Source organism: Phaethon lepturus, unplaced genomic scaffold (assembly GCF_000687285.1).
Source record: "Phaethon lepturus isolate BGI_N335 unplaced genomic scaffold, ASM68728v1 scaffold41993, whole genome shotgun sequence".
Taxonomy (NCBI): Eukaryota; Metazoa; Chordata; class Aves; order Phaethontiformes; family Phaethontidae; genus Phaethon; species Phaethon lepturus.
The window spans coordinates 5,972-26,627 of record NW_010530555.1 but is presented as its reverse complement, the minus strand read 5'-3'; the positions used below and the strand labels follow the sequence as shown (position 1 = coordinate 26,627).

Below are 20,656 nucleotides of genomic sequence, written 5' to 3'. Positions count from 1 at the left end.
GAGAGTGTCAAAAACGGCTGCATGTGGATGCCTTCTCCGCCTGGAGGAGTCCTGCGGCACATTTAGGGGTTCCAGCGCTCTTGCGTAGAGCTCGCAAAGAGCTGTGGGCTCTTCAGCTGAGCTTAGGCCAACAACGCTGTAGCTTTAGTCCAGGGTTGTTACTGATTTACAGTGAGCTTTTAGGTAAGGTACCCAGACGTATGCTTTAGGCAAAATCTGTATGGGATGATGGGAGTAGAGTGAAAAGCTCTCATGGGAGCTTTTATAGCATGGATTGATCAGATGCTTTAAAAACAAGATCATATGTCTTTGTGTATTAGCAGCACTTCTATTTCTTAGGCACTACTACTTACTTTCCTACTGAAACCCTCAAATGAGGGATCTGACGTGTAGTTTGGATCAGAGTTTTGGTGTTTCTTTATCTAACTTACGTTTGTCGTAGTTTTTTTTTTTTCTTTCACATACATGTAATTACGTGTTAGATGTTCATCACTGTTGAAGGATGCAGCTTCCTCCTAGAAGTTGTTCTTAAAATAGTTGGACCAGGTTGATGCTCTGTCTCCTGAGTACCAGCTTTCAGTGACCTTTACTTTTGGACTTTTCCTGTGAAGGATTTGGTGAGTTAAAGGATAATGTGTCTGGGCACAATTTCTACGAAGTTGGTTTAACAGAATGGTGAAGACATGTAAATATTCTGCTTCTTGAGTGGGGAAAGCTGAGGGGCAGCAGAGGTGGCAGAAGTCGCAAGGTTGTTCTACAGGGCAGCATTAGAGCAGCATCTGGATCTAAGTCTAGGGCTAGCCAGCTGGGAGGTTGTTTAACTCTTAAAACATTGGAGGCCTGTTTACTTTGATTTTTTGTGCATTATGGAAATTATCTCTGTAATAGGAGTATTTAAGAAACAAGCACTCAAGATGCTGGAAGAACCTCCCACTACTGATGGTTAGCATAAGTGTTCTTTTTTTGCCTTGATTTTCTGAAAGGACCCATTATTAAGATAAGTATTTCTAAGTGAATGTGAATCAGAATAGAATAGTTAAATGTGCTGTGCACTGACCTTCTCAGCTTTGAAGTAAGCTTAATAGAGAAATCCTTAATGAATATATCCCAGGAATAGTTCCTTGGCATTGTAGAACTAAGTTTGAGACTTTTGGTTGGAGAGAAGTACTTGATGCATTGTTGCACAGTATTTTGTCTGCAAGCTTGGCTTGCTCAGCAAACCAAGTGGGAGGGAAAAAAAAGGCTTCACTTGACTCTGTGGCTCTTCTGTCTCCACCTTCTGGAAGCTGATAGCAAATAATTTAAGATCAGCTCACTGAGTTAATTAACTGGAAAGCAAATGTGTTGCAAGATGCTTGTTTTGACCCTAGTTAAAGGATGTTATCGGGATTTTGTTTTCGTTATTCCAAGACACTAAGTCTAGGGAGCAAATAATTGGGATGAAAATTCTTTTTAAGCCAAAACTGTCTTTTTTTTTATCGTCTCTGCAGAATGTGTCACACTGGAGTCAGCCAGGAGGTTAATGGTTTTAACTGTACTGTGGGCATACTGTTGTAAAAGAATAGAGTAAAACTGTACTGTTCCAGATGAACTCCTTCAGCCGCTACCGTCGGAGTGTTCTTGGCATAAAAGAGGTGAAGAACTGAGAATTTCTGAGAGGACAGTCTGGTCCACCACAGGTAGTGTGCTGAAGGCTGTGCCTTTGAAGAAAATAAACTACCTTGTACCAGACCCGCAGATGAGAAAATGTAGAAGGGAAGGCGAGGTGGCCAGAGGGCAGCGCTTCAGCACAGTATGCTCAGGATTTGGTCTCCTTCTTGCTTGTCTGACCTTCTTGGTCAGAGTAATAGGTCAATCCGCTGCAGGCAGAGCCATGAGTAGTGAGTGCAAGCTTGGTAGCTTGCTGTCACACGGTCATCTTTCAGAATAGCCTTTACCTGGGAATTTAAGCCTTCTTCACTGGCTATTCTTGCCCCTTTTCAGGTTGCAGCTGCTCCCTGGTGGCTGCCCGTGAAGGAAGCCAACTGGAAGCACCCTGAGGGTCCTGACTCCAGTATCTCCAACAGGTAAGCCATATATGACCATTCAATCATAATACACCAGGAACAGGGGTGCAAGAAAGGGTTTTTAGTTAGTAACCTGCTTGCTGCTGCTTCTACGACTATTTTCCTGTCTCTAGTGTGTTGCATGCAATATGCAGTGGTCATATGGTCAATGACGTTATTTCAAAAAGGTCTATAATCACTTTCCACCCGAGGGAAGAGAGACCACACTGAAATGTCAATAGAAAACACGCTGAAGCACATCTGTGTATCGGCAGTGAAACAGTAGATCTTTAGAGGGTCAGTAACTTCAGAGCATTCAGTGGAGATCTGGTTTTGGAGAGAAAAACTACATACTAGCTGCATGCGTACTTGGGAGTCTGTGTAGCGTGTCCTCCGTCTGGGATTTGAAGGGTTATCTCTCTGGCAGCAGATGACTGAAGAGTTTTGTGCTTTTTTTATTGTATTCTGACTTTGTGATCTGATTATTGTGGAAAATCAGTTGCGATTATCTAGAAACCCTAAATGCTTTGGAAGACTGTACTTTTTCTTAACAGCCTACAGTTAGTGCCAAGCTTTGCTAGCATGAACCCTGAAACTTGCTGCTCCATGTCTTTATCCAGTCTCCTTCCATTCTGAAGTGGAATGAATTTTATGCCTAGAAAATGAGAAGGCTTCATTATTCTCAGGTGCTTTTTATGGACGCTGCAGAACTAGCCCTGGGTTGCACATGCTGAAAGCCATTGTTCAGTCATGTATGTTACTGTATGCTTACTTGGATGTGACTGTCTTCATTTGGGACCTCTTCCATTGCAGCTCTTTCTCTCACTAGGCAGGCATCAATGACGTTGGCACTAGCTGCCTTAGTTGACTACTTAAAGTTTCAAAACTGCTGTTTGAAATGAAGTCAGGCTCTCTAGCCTAGATCTAGTAGATGCTGGCATGTTTTTGAGTCCTCTAAGGACAGGGCTGTGTTAGTGTAACATCATCTGATGGCTGAACTGCTTAGTAACAAGTCCGTTGTCTGTTCTCCAAGGGCAGTGAAAGAATTATCTGAGGCAAAAATAGAGATAGTATCAGGAGGCATTGTTGGGGGGAGACAGAGGAATTTAGGTCACAGTCAGCGGATGAGAGCTGGAAACCTGCCATGTAAATCTGGTCTTGTAGAAGTGTGGTGCAAACCTGGCCTAGTACAACTGCTGGTGAACTCGCCCCACAGAAGTAGCCGTGTGGGCCACCAGGCATACGCTGGCTGGCTAATTGAGGCAGGAAAGATAAGTTAACAGGAAGTCTTCTGGACCAGTACCCTCAGCTCTTGAAGAGTTTTGGTCTATTAGAGGCTTGGCTGGGGAGGATCCTTGTGACAAGAATGACTAGGCATTTCTCCTCGTTTTCTGGAAGAAGAGACCAGGATTATAAGGGCAATGCTGGAACCAAAGCAAAGGAAATACGGGAGCTTTTGTGTAAACTGTGGACTGTTTGAAACACCCAAAGAGAAATCCTTTATTGTTAAATTTCTGCAGTTCACTGTTTCCTGGACTGGGTGCTGCAAAAGGTGATGTTGCTAAGAGTAAGGACTCTCATCCCACCTCTCCCTCAAAAACCCCACAACTGACAGCAAAGAAAAACCTGCAGCAAAGGGAAGAGAGCACAGGGGAGTGAAGAGCATTTGCTGTTCAACTGCAATGTCAACTCTCCTACTGAGGATCTTGGTTTCTTGTTAAGATACCGTTAAACTAGCCTAGCAGGGAGTGGTAAAGCTGCAGGCCTTCCGTGTCTGCCTTGGGGTCTCTGAGCACCTGTGTTCGTGCAGAAGCCAGGTTATTGATAGATCTTCACTGGCTCCTGCGTGCAGCAGGTTTCTGAGGTGAGACAATGGGAAAGCACGAGCCACAAATGACTCCGTTAACCGTAGAGAGCTGTATGTAAAAACGTGATCAAAAAAACAGAAGTTATTTTTTTTCTCTTCCTTGTTTTTCGCTGATGGCTGCATTTCCTTTCCAGTGTCTTGCTGTCTTTCTTTGAAGAGCTGATTTTCTATAAAAGTGACCTGATACCTTGTCCGGTTGTATCCGAATTGGGAACTTCCTCACCGTCTTTTGTGGCCATCTCTAAAAGAGTTTCATTAAGTGCTTGTGCTCTATAGCTGTGAGATTGCCTAGTTCTGCTGATGATCTCGTCCTGTTTATTTTGTTCCCCAGAATGGATCATCCAGTTCTTCATGTTTCCTGGAATGATGCTGTGGCGTTCTGCACTTGGGCAGGGAAACGATTACCAACTGAGGCTGAATGGGAATACAGCTGTCGGGGGGGCCTGGAAAATAGGTACTTGTCACAAATCTGTCCTTGATCAATGTTAACAACCGGTATTTACTAGATAAGGAAGCGTTGTGTGGGTTTTATTACACTCAGTGTCTCTTTCTTGCGTCGTACGCACATCTGTGGTAGGTATAACGGTGCTGTACTCTGAAGAGACTCCTTTAGGTAAGTGGATTTCCTTGCATACCTAAATGGTATGTCGTAATCTGAACTCTGTAATGGGAGGAGAATGCAGAGAGCCCGAGAGAGCAGGAGGCGCGACGAGATGCCAAGACACGGGACTGCTGCTGTTGCAGGAGATGAAAGGTGTAGCGAAGGACCGTAGCGCCAAGGCCGAAAGGGTTGCAGAAGAGGTGAAGAAGTGAATAACTACATCACAGCAGCTCTAGGGCCACGGGACCCACCTGTTACCTGGCTGTGGGCTCGGGAAGCGGGGTGACTAACGGGCCTAGGTCTTCTCCATCCTGGGTCCTGGGCTACACAGTGCACAGGGCAGTGCTGCCTTTCCCTCCTCCGCGCGTACATTGTCCTCGCAGAACCCCCGCTCGCCTTGACAGCTTGCGAGGTGTTGGTACGAATGGAAAAACTATAACAAACACTTCTCCAGGGTAAGATGAGGAAGAAGGGCCCTGTGTGGTGTTTGTCCTTTTTTTTTTTTTCTCACTTCATTTATTTAAAAAGATAAGATTTTGACAACTGTTCTTCTGTATGTCTTTCAACAGACTTTTCCCATGGGGCAACAAGCTTCAGCCAAAGGGTCAGCATTATGCCAATATCTGGCAGGGAGTGTTCCCAACTAACAACACTGCAGAAGATGGGTACAAAGGAACTGCGCCTGTAAGTGGGTCTGACAGTGAATTAATTGTACGGAAGTGAACTTAGTCGTGCTGAAATTGAGGTCTGTGTTCAACACAATGAGCCATGGCTGTTTTCCATTCCTCTACTCTTTCACCTTTAGATTTTTAAAGTTGCAGTATATTTCACTGCAGGCTTGAGTACCACCAAGGGACACTTTTTAAAAGCTAATTGAAAAGTAAAGATTACTTTAATTTTAACTTTTGGTTCCTCTCAAGCTGACCTCTTTTCTCCCTTTCCAGTCAGTTTTGAGTCAGATGCTGAAGTACTTCCTGCTTGCACTTTTGGCATTACAATTTTTTGCACTTTCATTTTTTGAGTAGTTGTTCCTGAGGCACAAAAATAGTGCAATAGTTTAAAAGAAATGAAACATCCCGTTTTGGAAAGGTTGACTCCGTCTATGGCAAACAATGGGGTAGTATTTTAAAGGCAATTCAGGATGTGAATGAATTATTAAATGGTAGTTAAGGTAAGTCCAAAAAGTTTCATTGGCAGAGAAATCTGCATATGCATGCCATGACAGTCACTCTTGCATTCTTTTGTTGGGAAGGGGAATCTGGAAGTTGTAAGCATGGGCATGGAGGTCAGATGACTGATGCTATGTACGGGTCTGTGTGCGTTGGTCAAGCAGTGCCTCTCTTTAGGGGATCAGTCTCCAAAACCAGTGAGAAGGTGCTATGGGCCATATTGCAGATGTGGAGCTGAGAACACTGAGGATGATAATAGTTAATTCTTTTGTTCCATTTCATTTAAAAGGAATACGTAAAAGTGTTAGAGATCTGCACTGCTGATTTGGTGTCTGCTTTGGAGGTGGGAAGGCAGAAGCTCCTAATAAAGACAAATGCACCTTCAGCAGACTGGTCTTAAGGATGAAACACCTTACTTCATGTGGAGGTTTACAGAACTGGCACTTGGGTTCTGTATCTTGCATAGGTCACCGCCTTTCCTCCCAATGGATACGGCTTGTACAACATCGTAGGAAATGCCTGGGAATGGACGTCTGACTGGTGGGCTGTTCATCATTCAACAGATGAAGTTCACAACCCTGTAAGTATTTTATTGACATCACATGAAGTATAGAATTCCTTCTTGCTACTCTGATCTGGTTGCCGTCTGAAAACCGACTGTTCTTTGCTTCTCTCTGCTGTGTCTGGGGTGGGATGGGCTGTGTTCTGGTGAATTGGGAAGTATCACACTGCAAGTCATCAACTCTGGAATTGTAGTGCTGTACTGCAACTTTATTCAGGCCTCCACCGCTGGTTAGCAGCTGAATACTTCCAAACTGGCATCGTATAACACGAATCAAGAACTCACCAATGCAGTGGAATTACTATAAATAAAACAAACAGGAAGGTATTTTGTTAGTTTATGTTGCTACAAGCTGTAGTACTCTTCCCCGCCCCCAGGTAGAGAACAAACCGGTGTGAGTTACCTTTATGGCTTCTACTAGCTTGTTTAAAACTCAGCATGCAATAAGCTGAAGTTTATGGGGAGAAGTAGCTTACCAGGCTTTGAGAGGTTAATCTTTGGTTTTCTGTGTGGCAGGCAGAGAAAGAGGTCCTGCAGGGTAAGCTTTGTATGTGGGGTTTCTCATGCAGTATCTCTCAGCAGATTCAAGTTCTAGCATTACATCTCCTGTTCTCTCATTGATCCAGGATGACTAAATCTGAGAAAAGCACTGCTCTGCTCTCAGAGCTTGTTTTGTTCAGACACAGTTGTCTATAATGAGAAAATCAATTAAACTTCACAGGGCAGGAGCAATCTGCTGCAGGATTAGAGTATCCCCGTGCTGTGGCCTCTTATGCTATGTGTAGTCTGTCCTTGGTTCGCTGGACATAATTGGAGGCCTTTCGCAAGTCAGCAATTGGAAGTAGCTTGAGGAACTTGCTAAACTTTTTTTTTTGCTGTTCTGCACATAGCAGAGGTTGACCTTCTGCACATTGCAGAGGTTGACTTTCTGCTGTTCTTCCAGGAGGATGTGTCTAGGAAGAGAAATCAGACTCATGGTGGGATCTAGGTAGCTCTAGATCTGTGCTAGCAGTTCTGTCACACTGATGGAGCATCTGGAGACCTCCTAACCCATACCAGTCACAGTGGCCAGTTTCGGGTTACCTGTATCCCAGTAAGATACCACAGGTCTCTGTAGTGACTTCAGCTCTGTGTCAGAGTGCACTACATACATCCTCCCAGGTAACTGAAATGCTTGGCACTGTAGCTTTTTTCTTGTTTGATTTAAAATAGGATGGACTGTTCTCTAATCTTTGTTGAGAGGCAGTCTCGGTGGCCTAGCAGTGGCTAAAGAACCTCCTTTTCCTTTGGGACCTTGGCCATCTTGTATCTCCATCTACTACCTTTCTCACACGCTGCACGAATTCGTGTGATGTGGTTTAAATATTTCACAGTAGTCAAAATTTTCTGCCAGCTTCTGTAATTCGGCAATAATAGAAATATGTGCTGCGTGGATAAACACACCTGTCTCTTGCCGACACTGACTCACGGCCTGCGTACATCCACAGCAGCAACTTATGTGGAACTTACACTTAGCATTCTTCAGATTATTAAACTGATTCTTTAGATTATTTTTTCCTTTTTGCATACTGATTGATTAGGAAAGAAACATCTGCTCTCTTGCAATCCTGTTTCCATTCTGCTGGATGTTTTATATGCAACTAAGGATACCGGGTTTTTTTTACCTTATGGATGGAAACAAGGCCAGCTTAAGAGCAATATTTCTAAAGATGAAGTGTTGAGTAGCTAGCAGAATGTGAATTTGCATGAAAGTGAAGAACAATAAACATAGCAACGTTGCCCTTGTCAGAGTAGGTGACAAGTGGTAAGTCAGGGGAGGAGGAAGGGAGAGAGCAAGGCTGAGCTTTCCGTCCCGGACCGTGTGGTCACTGGCCATGGAAACTTCTGCTTCGCCCCTCTTCTCTCTCTTGAAGCTTCACCTCCGTGCGCGGAACCAGTGCACCGTGATGGGCACAGGCTGCCGTAACGGGGGCAGGGGGCAAGGACTGCTCGCCCACCCGCACCCTTTCAGAGACAAACGGCGTCTGCGTCCTGGCAGAGCGCGCAGGTCGGGCGGTTCGTAGCATGTTGCGGTTGGCCCCGTTGCCTGACGGCTGCTCCAGTTTGTCCAGTGACCCCTCGGGGCAGGGAGAAGCGCACAGCTCTCTAGAAGTCGTCTTGCCTGGCAAGAAGTGGCAACACCGAGAGGAAAAATGGAGTAACCAGGCCGAGTCTGGAGAATCGAAACACTTCTGATGCTGTGTCTATATAGAACTTCCAAGTTCAGGGTCTCAGGTCTGTTGCACCTAGGTGTGTTCTGCAGTTCTGGAGTTTTCTGTTTGTTTTTGTCTGTCGGTTAGGGTAATGTCATGTGCATCATTTCTTTAAAGAGATATCTCTTAAAGCCTCCGTGTCATCACTGGCACAGTCTTAGAGCTTTTTTTCGTGTAAGATGACTGGCTTTGGTAGGTGCAAAGCATGAAACAACTAATTTATGTGGAAGTTATTGTGGTAATAACGGAAAGGACCTCTGGGAGTCTTTATCCAAACTGTAGCTTCCAGCTAATCCATTGGTGCTACTTAACTTCATCTTACTTTGTTTTATGAAGAAAGAGAGATTTCTCTGCCTGTGTCAGCCTTCCCAACTTGTCCCAGTTGCACAAAATGCAGCTCGCTAGAACAGTGTGTTTTGCTGAACTACAGCTACTGTGGTACGATGCTTCGGAAAAAACCCTCCCTTTTCTTAAGTACCGCAGTGGTGCACCTTCATTAGAATGACTTATTTAAATGAGACATTTTGTGTTCATAATGTCAATGCAGCAGTGCTTCAGCGCTGGCTTAAGGTGATGTGAGAAACGAGCGTCGTGTGACTCTCGCGCTCTGTCGGTACGTAAGTGGCCGTGAGTCTGCTTGGGTTTTCAAACTCCGCACAAACATTTTTGCAGACGCTTCAGAAAGTTTTTACAAATTAGGTGTTAACAGTGATGCTTTTAGGGTTTTTTCAGTGGGTAAGTAACGGTCAGAATTTAGTGTCTGAGGCAGAGCACTTCAAAGTGAATTCCAAAGGGTTTTTCTGATTAAATGGATAAGGAAACTGAATCTCATAATGTGAAAAGGTGTCCCAAAATAGCCAGGCTGCAGTATCTTCTGAGACATTAAAAATGATTAGCACCATATCTATCAGAGCCAATCTCTTAAGTCTCTCCAGAGTACAAGTCAGCGTAACCTATATATAGGATGTGTTCTGTCTGCCTAAAAGACTAGGAGTTCTTCTACAGGGTCAGAGCTTAGTGGAAGTTTTTTTTTTTAACATATTTAGTTTAACATCTGAAATCCTCAAAGCAGTTTTCTAGTACTGGAGAGATTTTGGGTGTACTGTGGATTGGTTACAAGGAATGTATGGAATTTTGCACACAGATTCTTCCCCCCCCCCGCCTTGCCGCCTCGTAATTGATTAGCTTGTGTTCACAAATAATTACCAAGAGCAAAAATAAACTGGGACACCTGAAAGTGCTTTGTGAGTCATTTGCTACTTTTTAAGGTATTAGATTTAAATTATGCTGTAACAATGGAACAAACAAAGAAGAGGAAGAACACTGTTAGGTGTAGGACCTGTGCAGGTAAGTATTGAAACCAAATAAACAAACCTGAGAAGATTTTTGTGCAGCTCAAGAAGCGTATAGAATGTAGAACTTGGTACTGTGTCCTTGAAATTGTAAGCTGTGAAGTGCCAGGAAGGCCAGACACCGTTAGCAAGAGCGGGGAGTTTGGGATGCAGCCAGGACTTTGAAGTTAGTGGCACCGAAAGGCATCATAATATGTTACGGATATAACTTTTAAGAGCAGAGCTTTAGCGTGACTGGAGACTTGTTTGTACAAGACCTTTCTTAAAGAATTTAATTAGACACTTCTACAACTAAAAGTCGTCTCAACTGTTCTAGTTCAGACACTTACTTGTATAGTAGTTGTGGCTGTTCAAAACAGGCAGGAGCAAGTGGCTTTTATTCTGAATTCTACTTCTCATCAGCTTGTCTAATGGGCTGCAAATGTCTGTTCATTTTTTGACTTCAGCAAATGAAAGTCTTCCCCATTTTACAAGCATACAGGATGAGTGGAGATTAGTGTACCGTACTTAGACTAACTGGGAAAGCAAATAAACAGTATTGTATTTGGAAGGGCTTTAAGTAACAAGTTGTATATAGTGAATGACCTTGCCTGTCATCTGGAACGCAGTGAATGGCCCCTCGATTTCGTGTGAGATAGTGGGCTGCTTACTCTTCCAGAAGATAATGGGAAGCGTCCAAGCCAGTAACATTGGCTTGGTGCAGCAGGCTAGTCCAGGGGAAATTTCCTATATCAGGAATCCAGAATAAGCCAGATCTAAAACAGCTGTTGGGGGAAAACTTTCACACACGGAAATGGAAGAAACTTCTAAACTTCCTGAATTTCAAGTGGAATAGAATGTCTCAATTGCGACCTGTCCTTCTAACTTCCCTCGCCTCTCAGCACAGTTCTTGTCTATAGTCTGTGTTCACTCATCACTGAAAGCCTTTCCAAGCAGAACTTTGTCGTGCATTTAGATTTAAGGTGCCAGACTATCTGCCATGGCTGTTCTCCAGTACTCACTGTGCATTATGGGGATGCTTTATTAAGGGATTCTTTACTTGAGTAAGTGCCAGGAGATCAAGGAGCCAGCTGCCTTGCTGCTGTTTCTGAAACTGTTCCGCTTGCACTTGAGGACATCTTGGAGCCGCACAGAATGGGGCCACATCGCAGTACAAAGACAGTCTTGCAGCGTGTCTTAATCACGAAGGTGAAGTGATTTTTGGGGTGGTCAAACTCTGTTTGGAAGGAATTATAAAATCCACTTAAGAAAACGTAAAGCTGTTACTTCACCTCCTCCGGTACTGGCAATGCGTGAAAAGCCAGAGCGCTCCTGCTGTCAGAAATAAGTGCTTCTGGGCTGATTTTTCTCACGAGTGGAAAAAAAATCCCCAGTTTAAGACAAACTCACCAAAAAAATGTTTCTTTAGTACATCTTGGGGCTGCTATTTGGTGCATGAGGGCAAGACTTGGAAGCACCAGGATTGTGGGGTTTTTTGCTTGCTTTAAAAATATAAATGATCATTTGGCAGGCAGTAGCCAAGTGTGTGTGAGAGATGAGTCAAACCCCGATCCCTTTATGGGGCCATTTTAATTGTAGTGACTTCTGGCTCAGATATTTTGTACACAGTGCATATCTGCTTACGACCTGCAGTTCTCTGTTGAAAACAGAGTGGCCGTGGCATGGAAAATTGTGATGTAATGTCAGAAAGCGTTAGTTTGATGTAAGGAAAGAAATAAATCTGTCTTTTTAAATTTATAAAAAAAGCTTCTATGATGTATTTTAATAACTTTTAAAAGAATAATCTTACTTGTAAGTGTTGGTAATTGAATACAGAAGCACTTTTAATTATGCAGTCAGACAGTAATGTGTCAGTTACGTTATACTACAAACCAAACTTGTCAATGTGCAGTAAATTCTGTTCTTTAAATCTGGGATCAAAGTCTGGACAGCTCTGGCTCTCCACCTACGGACGGCAAATGTCCTTCCAGTCCCATATCAGATGGTACACTTCTTCCGATAATGGCATGAAACAATATCGTTTGATGGAAGAATGATTTACTTGTTTTAATCAAGTGTGACCTTAATGGCGGTGCTGTGATTAGTTTTTATTATGTGTAAGGACAACCAAAGCAGGTTTCCTTTATGTGTGAGAAAGCCACAAGCATGAGCAAATACTAACATTGCAGGCTTTCTCCTTGTTTTTTTAATTACAAGAAATATGTGGTATTGAGCTGGAACATTGGCCAAAGTTAGATAATGGTTGTACACCCTTACTCTACCACGCTGTTAAATGCATGCATGATTCCAGAAAAGCTGTTGACGGGAGGGATCTTGGCCTTTGGGGTGCCATACCTGAAGTCTGTGTAGCTCTGTGGATGACAAAGCAGTGAGGTTGCCCGGGGTGTGGTTGGGTTTTGCAGTATTCTCTAAGCAGCCAGCACTCAGACAGGAATGAGCTTACATTGCTGCATCTGCAGGTGTAAGGACTGCTAAGGTGCTTTGTGAAACAAGAGAAAGGTTGAGCAAGTGGTGTAGGCAGGAGAAAGACCACCCGGAGAAAAGGCCCCTGGTCAGAAGGGCACGCGTGCATCTCCTGCGTACAGCCTCACAAGCGGGGTGTTGCGGGTGAGGGACACCCAGCTCTTAACACCCCTCAGGAAATGGAAATCTCTCATTCCAGTTTGTCTGTGGGGTCTCGGCTGCTTCCTTGCTCTCAGTTTGGAGCTGGGAGTTGGGGCTTGTTTTGGATAACGGAGACGGATCACGCTGCAGGTAGACCAAGGAGCTGCAGCACCTTTCTACCTACCCGGACAAAATGGTTCAACTTCATGCGCTCAGGAAATAGAGTCCGGGTGGCTTCTTCCCGCACGTGGCGCGTTGGGGGTTTCTTAGAGGCGGCTGGGGTGGAGGGAGCGGTACCGGTACCGAAGGCAGGCAGCAGGCAGCCCAGGGCGAGGACAGCTGCTTGCCCTGAGCTTTCTCGCAGTGGCCGAGCTGGGAATTGGTCGGGAGCTGTGGTAAAGGGCTCCTGAAGTGCCGGAATGCAAATACAGCCCGTGGCTGCTGGGCTGCTGATGAATCGTCTGGGGAATTTGAAGTCCTCGGCCTTCAAAGCAGGGAGCTTGCGCAGGATGCACAAGCAAACCATTACAGAAAGGAAACACAACACCCCATTCCAACAGCGTAAGTGGTGACAGGGATGCTCATCGGTCTGGAATAAGAACGTCTCTTTCACTGAATTTTGGTCGCTTTCGGATCAGCCCGCGTGGCTTTGCTGGGGACCGAGGCAATCGGTGGTGCCTTTGGCAGAGGAGCTGAACGGAAGCGCAGTTGCTGCCTGCCGTGTTCGCTGCGGTTCTAATTTTAACTCCACAGTAGCCTTCAAATGAGACTGCGAGTTTTTGTACGTGGCATTTTTGACACTAGGAAGGAGAACTGAATTCAGTGTGCCCTACCTTCTGAGGCTCTGGGGTTCTTTTCTAACCCGCCCCAATTTGAGTGCAGTCGCGAGCTGAGAAGGTATCAATCGAGTTGGTCTCTTGCGTACAGCTGCTTGTGTGTTTGATTTTGTCCATATGTAAGTAGCTGGATACAGCTATAGGGAAACATGATTATCCCAACTTCTTTTCACCTTTTCCTTTGCTAAACTGCAGAGCAAGACAGGGAAATGTCAACATCAAGAGAATTAAATTGTAGCCCATAGACAGTTGTCAAACAGGCAGGGATTGTTTCTCCAACTAATGTCTAGTGGCTTTCTGCTTTCCCAAGAAATTTCCCAGTTGTTTTACGATGAACTTGTTATCTTCAGTGAATTTTCAAGTGTTTTGTCATAGAACAGATTATCGGAGAACACTATACCAGATTTTTGCAGGTGGTAAAAAAATGCTTCACTGCTGTAATCTTGTTTCAGAGGCTGGGGGGGGTTTCAGTTAAACTTTGGGGTTGTTACGAGAGAATCTTTGCTCAATTTTTGTCTGGCAGAAGTTACTAGTAATTAATAAAAAGAGCTTATGCAATTACCATTTTCTCTGGTTCACATGCTTCTTCAGTATATGTTATGCTCGTATAACTGCTGAAACATGCAATAATCGTATGCTTGGACAATAAACCTTCTAATCCTAGATTAGCATGCTGCTCTTAGTTTATAAAAGTTACTTTGGCCCTAATAGCAAAGGTTGCTGCTCTGTATTTGCATTACAGTTTTTAATGGGAAATCCTGCTCAACAGCTCCATTGTTCTCTGTTTTTTCTTGTTCTCATGTATTTCTTTTTTTTTAGGTCTGTTTTATTCTAGCTGGCTCTACCCTGGCTTCCCTTAAAATGAGATTAACAGGCTGTTGGGTTGATTGTGCTTGTTAGTGGCTTATCTTAGAGCGGGGCTCCGTGCACCTGCATGCTGGTTTTGTGAAGACAGTTTCCAGAGACCTTGGAAATGGAGTAAGCCCATCCTGTGGAGGAGCACCCTGGCTGGGAAATGAGCGGACACTGCCTCTGGGCATGTTTTCCCTTAAGTATTTGAAGAGTATTAAATGCAGTAGTAGGTCAAATTCTTTTTTGCCCATCTTGTGTAAACTTTTACAGTAACTGTGAAGCTGCTGAAGTTTCAGTACGCTGAGATTTCGATACGAAGCCTGGCAAAGCAGTCCAACTCGCGTGCAGTCAGTAGCTCCCGTAGCACCAGCATCAACTTTCTGGTTTGGCTTTCTTACAGTCCTTGAGACTTATACTCAGTGCTGCAAATACTTGTCTCGTGGTGATTCTTCTAGAACTTCACCTCTGGTAATGCAGGAGCTGGGTGGGAGGCGACTATATCCCTCAATAGAGGGTAGGACAGCGCGATGACCAGGTGTAACCAACCGGTCATCGCTTTCCTTGAGGAAAGCTGGTGTCATTCCTGGGAAAGCCCCTCTTTAGGAACCTGCCTCTGAAAGGGGAATTATGCTTGTATTCAGGAGATGCCATAGAAGTGAAATTTTTCTGTGGTGACGGCATTTATATTGGTCAAGGCCTTGTTCTTACGGCTTTGCAGAACGCACAGCACCCTTCAGCTACTGCAGGATGCACGGCTGGCTGTTGGACAGGAGGAGACGAAATAACTGGCAGAATTTCTTTTTCAGCAATTGTCTGTTTTTAACCTATTATGTTTCTTTTAATGATACTGGTTTACATCATTTACATACTCTGTAGCGATGCATACTTTTTTCCTAATAGCTTAAAAACTGGGCTGATGACTTTCTTGCAACCTATATTTTTTTGATATAGGTAATGGTCTTAGCAGAAAATGCAGGGATTTTGGAGAACATCACAAGTCTTTCCACCTGTATCAGGAAAATTTGTGGAATAAGGTTTTGTCTAGAAATACAGACTTGATTTAGACACCCTACCAACCAGTCAAGAAACAGCTTCGACCTCCAGTTATGTGAAAAATTCTTTATTGGAAGACTTGTACATGATAAGAAAATGTTGCATGCTAGCCTAACATGTACAGAAATAGAAATCCATGCAAATCCTACAACTTCGAGAGGATTCTTTGTGGCCTGACTTGCCACTTAACTAATAAAACGTAAATTATTTTCTGCATCTTGTTTGTCACTTCCATAAGACAGATATTCTTGTGGCTGTGTCCTAAAAGTAGCTTTTCAATGAATGTGGAGTGTAGAAAGCATTAAGAATATTTGGTATCAACAGTGGAAACATAAAGTATAGCATTAATCTCCGAGAGTTGGATGAGTGCAGTAGTAACTTCCACAGCTGAAAGGAATGAAGCGGGAGAATTGTTCACCTTTGTAATAAATATGCATCAAAGCAAGCAAAAGAGTGTGTTACCAAGGAAGCCCAGCTTTCTCCTTGAACTATTAGGCCATGCTTTGGAGTTGGAATTGAAAAAGAAGAGTGAAATAACCTTGTTAAATCAGTTCTAGGGCCAATTTCCTGAGCACTTCGAATAAATCACACACATTACACTGCAAATGTATGTGCAATTACTAAATTGTTGCTCGTAACCACAGTGCTCTCTGCAGACCTTTTTAGCTCTCATGATCCCAGATGATTACCAATTTATCACCTGGTGACTGGGAGATGATACAGAATGTCTTGCTGCACAGTCACTAACTTGGGTTTCAGACTTGATTTTGGACTGGAAAGAGAGTAAGCACCAAAAATGGGGCATTGCAGCCCCTCATCACAGCTGGCCACCGAACAGTGCAACTGCATCGAGAAGAGTGGACGCTCTCCACGTTCCGTTGGAGGCTCATGGGCTCGCAAACATTTGTTTCACAGCAGTGGAACTGATGGGAATGACAGATTTCACTACATGTGCAGGCTGGTGTGTGAAAACTTCCTAATCTCATGAGGAAAAGTCTGAAACTCCAGAGACTTACCTGTTCTCAAAGATCAGTAGGGTCTCAGGACGGCCACTGTTCTTTTTACAGCGTACTGTCAGGTGCTTTACAGAAACAAAGCCCTCTTGGCCAGTGGGCAGCAACTTGAATGTTAAATATTTGCAGCAGTGGGGAGGCAGAACAATTACTCTCACCTGTCTGCAAGTCTTTTACAGCATAATTATTTCAAGCTTTCTGGTTCGGACAGACTTAGCTGAAATTTGTTTACTGTGAATATTTACGGCTGCTCCTTACCCATCTCCCTATTCTTACAGCCTTTAACCTTTACCCTGTAATTGGCAATTGTTCTTCCATGAATACTAACCATTATATACACACATACACATATATATGTGAAAAATACTAACTGACTTTTCTTCCACAGAAAGGGCCCTCATCAGGGACAGACAGGGTGAAGAAGGGTGGATCCTATATGTGCCACAAGGTAACGTGAAAAAGCCTGTGGTATTTTCATATTGATCTTTCCTCTGAAAGCACCTGACTCAACTGTGAAAGGACCTCCTGACAGAGCTTCCTGGCAGTCTGGATGCTTGTTAAGGGGTTTAATGCAATTTGAGGAAGAGCAATACCTAATGGCATTAAGGAATTCTTTGTTTGTTTTAATTCCAAGCTAACAACAAACTGCTTTACCCATTATGGTTGTGGGTTGGGGTTTTTTTTGATGTAGAAGTTAAAATTGATGTATGCCTCTAATGCTATTTGTGTTATAGCGCTTGAGTGAAACTTGTAAAAGTAGAAAGTACAGATGTAACTTTCTAGTTTTAGAACGATTCTTGATCCAGAAAGGATATCAGGTGTTAGCGGAAAGATTGCTGGGAGATGAGTGTTTCAGCTTAGTCTTGAAATTCTTCTGAGAAGTCTGGTTACCACCACAGCACAGTAGCTGTTCATCACATAAATCATGTTTTAAACTGTTCACTCCGTGCTGGAAAAAATTCTCATTGTAGATCTCCTTTTTCATTAAAGCTGTCCTGTTCTTTTTCCCTTTCAAAGCCTGCAGCTGGCAAATCATTCTCATAATTAGATTAAATTTTCTACAGAGAGATCCCATTTTCTACACTGATTTCCTTCTTGGGTGAAAGCAATGTCAGATGTTAATTAGCAGTTTTGATTAAATTAACACTGGAATAGACTTCAGTGATGAATAATGTGACCCATTTTAAAAGCTTGTGAAGATTCTAGTCTGTCCTAGTCTTTTTTGTAGGTGATAAAACTAGGCTGTGTACCAAGACCAAAAACCCCACTGAATACTATTGGTAGAAGGGCTCTTTATTAGGTGCCTAAACATCTATTCAGACTAATCTATTCTACTGCTGTTCTACCTCTCTGAGGTGACAAAAGCTACAGTTTGCAGCTTTTTACATGTACGCTTAGCAGCTACTTTTATTTATAAACAGCTCAGCTTCTCAATCCTGCGGTGCAGTGGTCAGGGTTAGGGTGGACCTCTGCAGCGGGAGAGCGGCAGCGTGCACCATCCTCAGAGCATCCCCTGGCTCTGTGCTGCTATGCAAGAGCTGGTGACCAACTGTTGTTTGAACGTCTTCAGGTGGAGATACTGTTAACTCATGGAGATAAACACCTGGGTGACCTCCTGCCGCTGCAGGGATGGTGTGGTTCACAGGGTGGGTCCCTTGATGACAGAGCCCGTTTCAGCTGTCACCACCCTTGTACAAATTGAACTGTTCAGTAGCTGTGCTAAAACTCCTGAAAGGGATCTGGGTTTAAAGGAGGAAAACTACCTTCTCCTCTGCCACCCCGTAGCAAACTGCTTAAACTGCTTAGTTCTGCAGTTTGGAAACCACCGTTCCTAATGTCAGGTAACTGAGAACCTGTAGCACCGTGAATAGCACAGGTTTTTCTATTTTCAAGGACTGTAAGTGTATTAACCTGCACTGAGACATGGCCAAATCTGTAACAGCCATGTATGGCTGTATGTATGGCCATATAACATGTTATAGACCAGTGTCTTGCTGTAAAGATGTCTGACCTTGTCCCGTTTAGATTCATTTGGTTGTAAGTTAACAGCCTTTCTCACAACAACTTGTGCAGAGCACCCCACAGCAGTCCTTTTCTGCAACTTTTAAGATGACATTTTTGATCTAAATTGGTCTATCACAGAAATACCAAATCTTACAAGCACAAGATGGAAAATACCGTGAATAAAAGCACAGAGATATTTCCCACCGACACACATCAGTGGCCTCAAATAGCTGTATCTGATGGGTGTGAGGACAAATGTCAAATGATCTTGTACTCCCCTCTCACTTAAAGAAATGAAATGGTGACGATGGTTCCTCCTTGCGTTTTCTGAGAGGCAGCTGCTGTGTGATTGCAGCCCGTTCTGGAAGAGGACGGTGTTCAAAGCTGTCTACTAGGAGTATCTGAAATGCTGTGAATCATTTTACCAGTGGCTTAATTTTAAATGTAAATATTTTCATAGCCACCAGTCCAGATTATACCTTGATTGTAAACATCCCTAAAATGCTAGCCATAGGAATACTGGGAAGGAGTTTGCCTCCAGCTTCTCCTTTCTGGTTGTATCTCATTCAGTGAAATGTTTTCTGACAGGTGCCGGTACCTCTCCATTTCCAGTCGTCCCTGAGTATACAGATACACAGATCAAGGCAGTGAGACGCGCTCTTTTCCTGTGAAAAGAGGACAAGCAGAATGAATATTCTAGCTTTTTGTGGGAGCAGGATATATTATTAGTTGACACTTTGCCATTCAAACTACCTTCTGCATCAGCTGCAACTGGGCTCTGTATACAGTGGGATTTCCCGTATTTCTAACAGTGATTTTGATCACTTCATTGATCTTTCCAACAGCATTTGAAATGTTTTGCTGTATTAACGTAACGAACTCTTGCCTCAGGAAACCCACGCTGTATATGCTCTAAAGTTCTCTCTTTTCCCCCCTTGCCCTTGTTTCTCCAGTCCTACTGCTACAGGTATCGCTGCGCGGCCCGCAGTCAGAACACGCCCGACAGCTCCGCTTCGAATCTGGGATTCCGCTGCGCAGCAGACGCCTTGCCGGAGCTACAGTGACCAAGTGGGCTGTGGCACTGAGACGTGAAGGGCTGCGTTCCACCCAGGGCTGAAGAGAGGCATGGAGTGCCATTTGCTGATGACACGGACTAGAAAAACCTAGCGCTTAAACTTCCTGCCGAGGGGAAAAGATGTGACGCTACTCAACATTGGTTGAAGAACCTTCCTTTATTTATCTTTGGGGACGCTGGCCTGGACTTTTATCCTGACCAAACTTCTCATCAGTGAATTCTGTTAGTTTTAGGGAGACTGTTCTGGAGTTAACTAGCACAAACCTGAGCAGAAACATGCTGATCGGGTTTTAAAAAGTTAACCAATAGCTCCTCAGAAATGATCTTTATGAAATAGTTTTATTTATGTATAGTTTAAATGTCTACTTTCAAATCCAATAAACAAGGACTTCATAAGCTTCTAGACTGCTTCAAAAGAAATGCGAAGCAGTTAAGAAATTCTAGACAGCTTTAAAATAAAATTGAAGGAGTTCAGAGGCATGGAAGGCAGACAGCTATCCACATGGGCGGTTAGCACAGCCCTTCTCTTACATTCCTGTTGTGGTGAAAATGAGGTCCAGAAATGTGCTTTTTCTGGTGAGATACTTGCTCCTCTTTAGAAAGTGCCTTCTGCAATTGAGGGATGATAATCCTTAGGGTGATGATGATTAGAAATGTTGTACATATGTGAATAAAATTTCAAGCGTTTCTCTCTGCTGAAGATTTTTGCTGATGGAAGAACATGGGCAATTTCCTCTGCATATCTCTTGCACACAGAGTAGGCTTGCAAACTGCAAAAATGGCATCATTAGAAACTGAAGGTAATAAATTATTCCACTTGAATAGAAGATCATTAAAGTGAAAAGATGGCAGATGTAACTGTGGGCACTAAGGCCTTGTAAGATAAATTTTGAAACTGTTCTGCTTAAAAAAAAAAAAAAAAAATCCCACTTAAAAGAAGAGGAATTTTAGCAAGGAGGAACGGCAATGGGAATAATGAGAACTGCCTCATTTTGGGAGCTGAATGTATTTCAGGCCTTTCAGAAAGCATTTGGCACTGCCCCTCGCTCTAGCACATGGTGTCTGGTAACATTTCTGTGCCAGGCACTCGCTTGCTCCAAGTGGAGACTGAACACGAGATCGCCCATGCCGGAAGCTGCATGGCAGAACATCCTCGCCCGTCTCGCTGTCAGCTGCGGTGTTGCCCTTTAACAGGCTTCTGAGCTGCCTGTGTGTGAAATGGGGATTGCACGTGGCTGTCTTGTCAGCTGCTGCGAGACCTGACAGGGACAAATGTGGTGGATTAACCAAAATCTTGGCACTGATGACAGTCTTTCCCAGCATTGTCTTTTTCTAGAGTAGGTCTGGTTTGGGTTTAATACAACCTGGGGT

General features: G+C 43.7%; 1 protein-coding gene across 1 annotated transcript in view; it reads left to right on the top strand.

Annotated features, from left to right (window-relative positions):
• The window catches only part of SUMF1 (sulfatase modifying factor 1), a 31,158-nt gene extending 11,884 nt beyond the window's left edge, over positions 1-19,274 (top strand). The window contains exons 3-8 of the mRNA XM_010284293.1: positions 1,984-2,066; positions 4,244-4,366; positions 5,083-5,197; positions 6,149-6,262; positions 16,595-16,654; positions 19,164-19,274. Coding sequence (XP_010282595.1) covers positions 1,984-2,066; positions 4,244-4,366; positions 5,083-5,197; positions 6,149-6,262; positions 16,595-16,654; positions 19,164-19,274 — 606 coding nt within the window. The remainder of the gene's footprint in view (positions 1-1,983; positions 2,067-4,243; positions 4,367-5,082; positions 5,198-6,148; positions 6,263-16,594; positions 16,655-19,163) is intronic.
• The last annotated feature ends 1,382 nt before the right edge of the window (positions 19,275-20,656 follow it).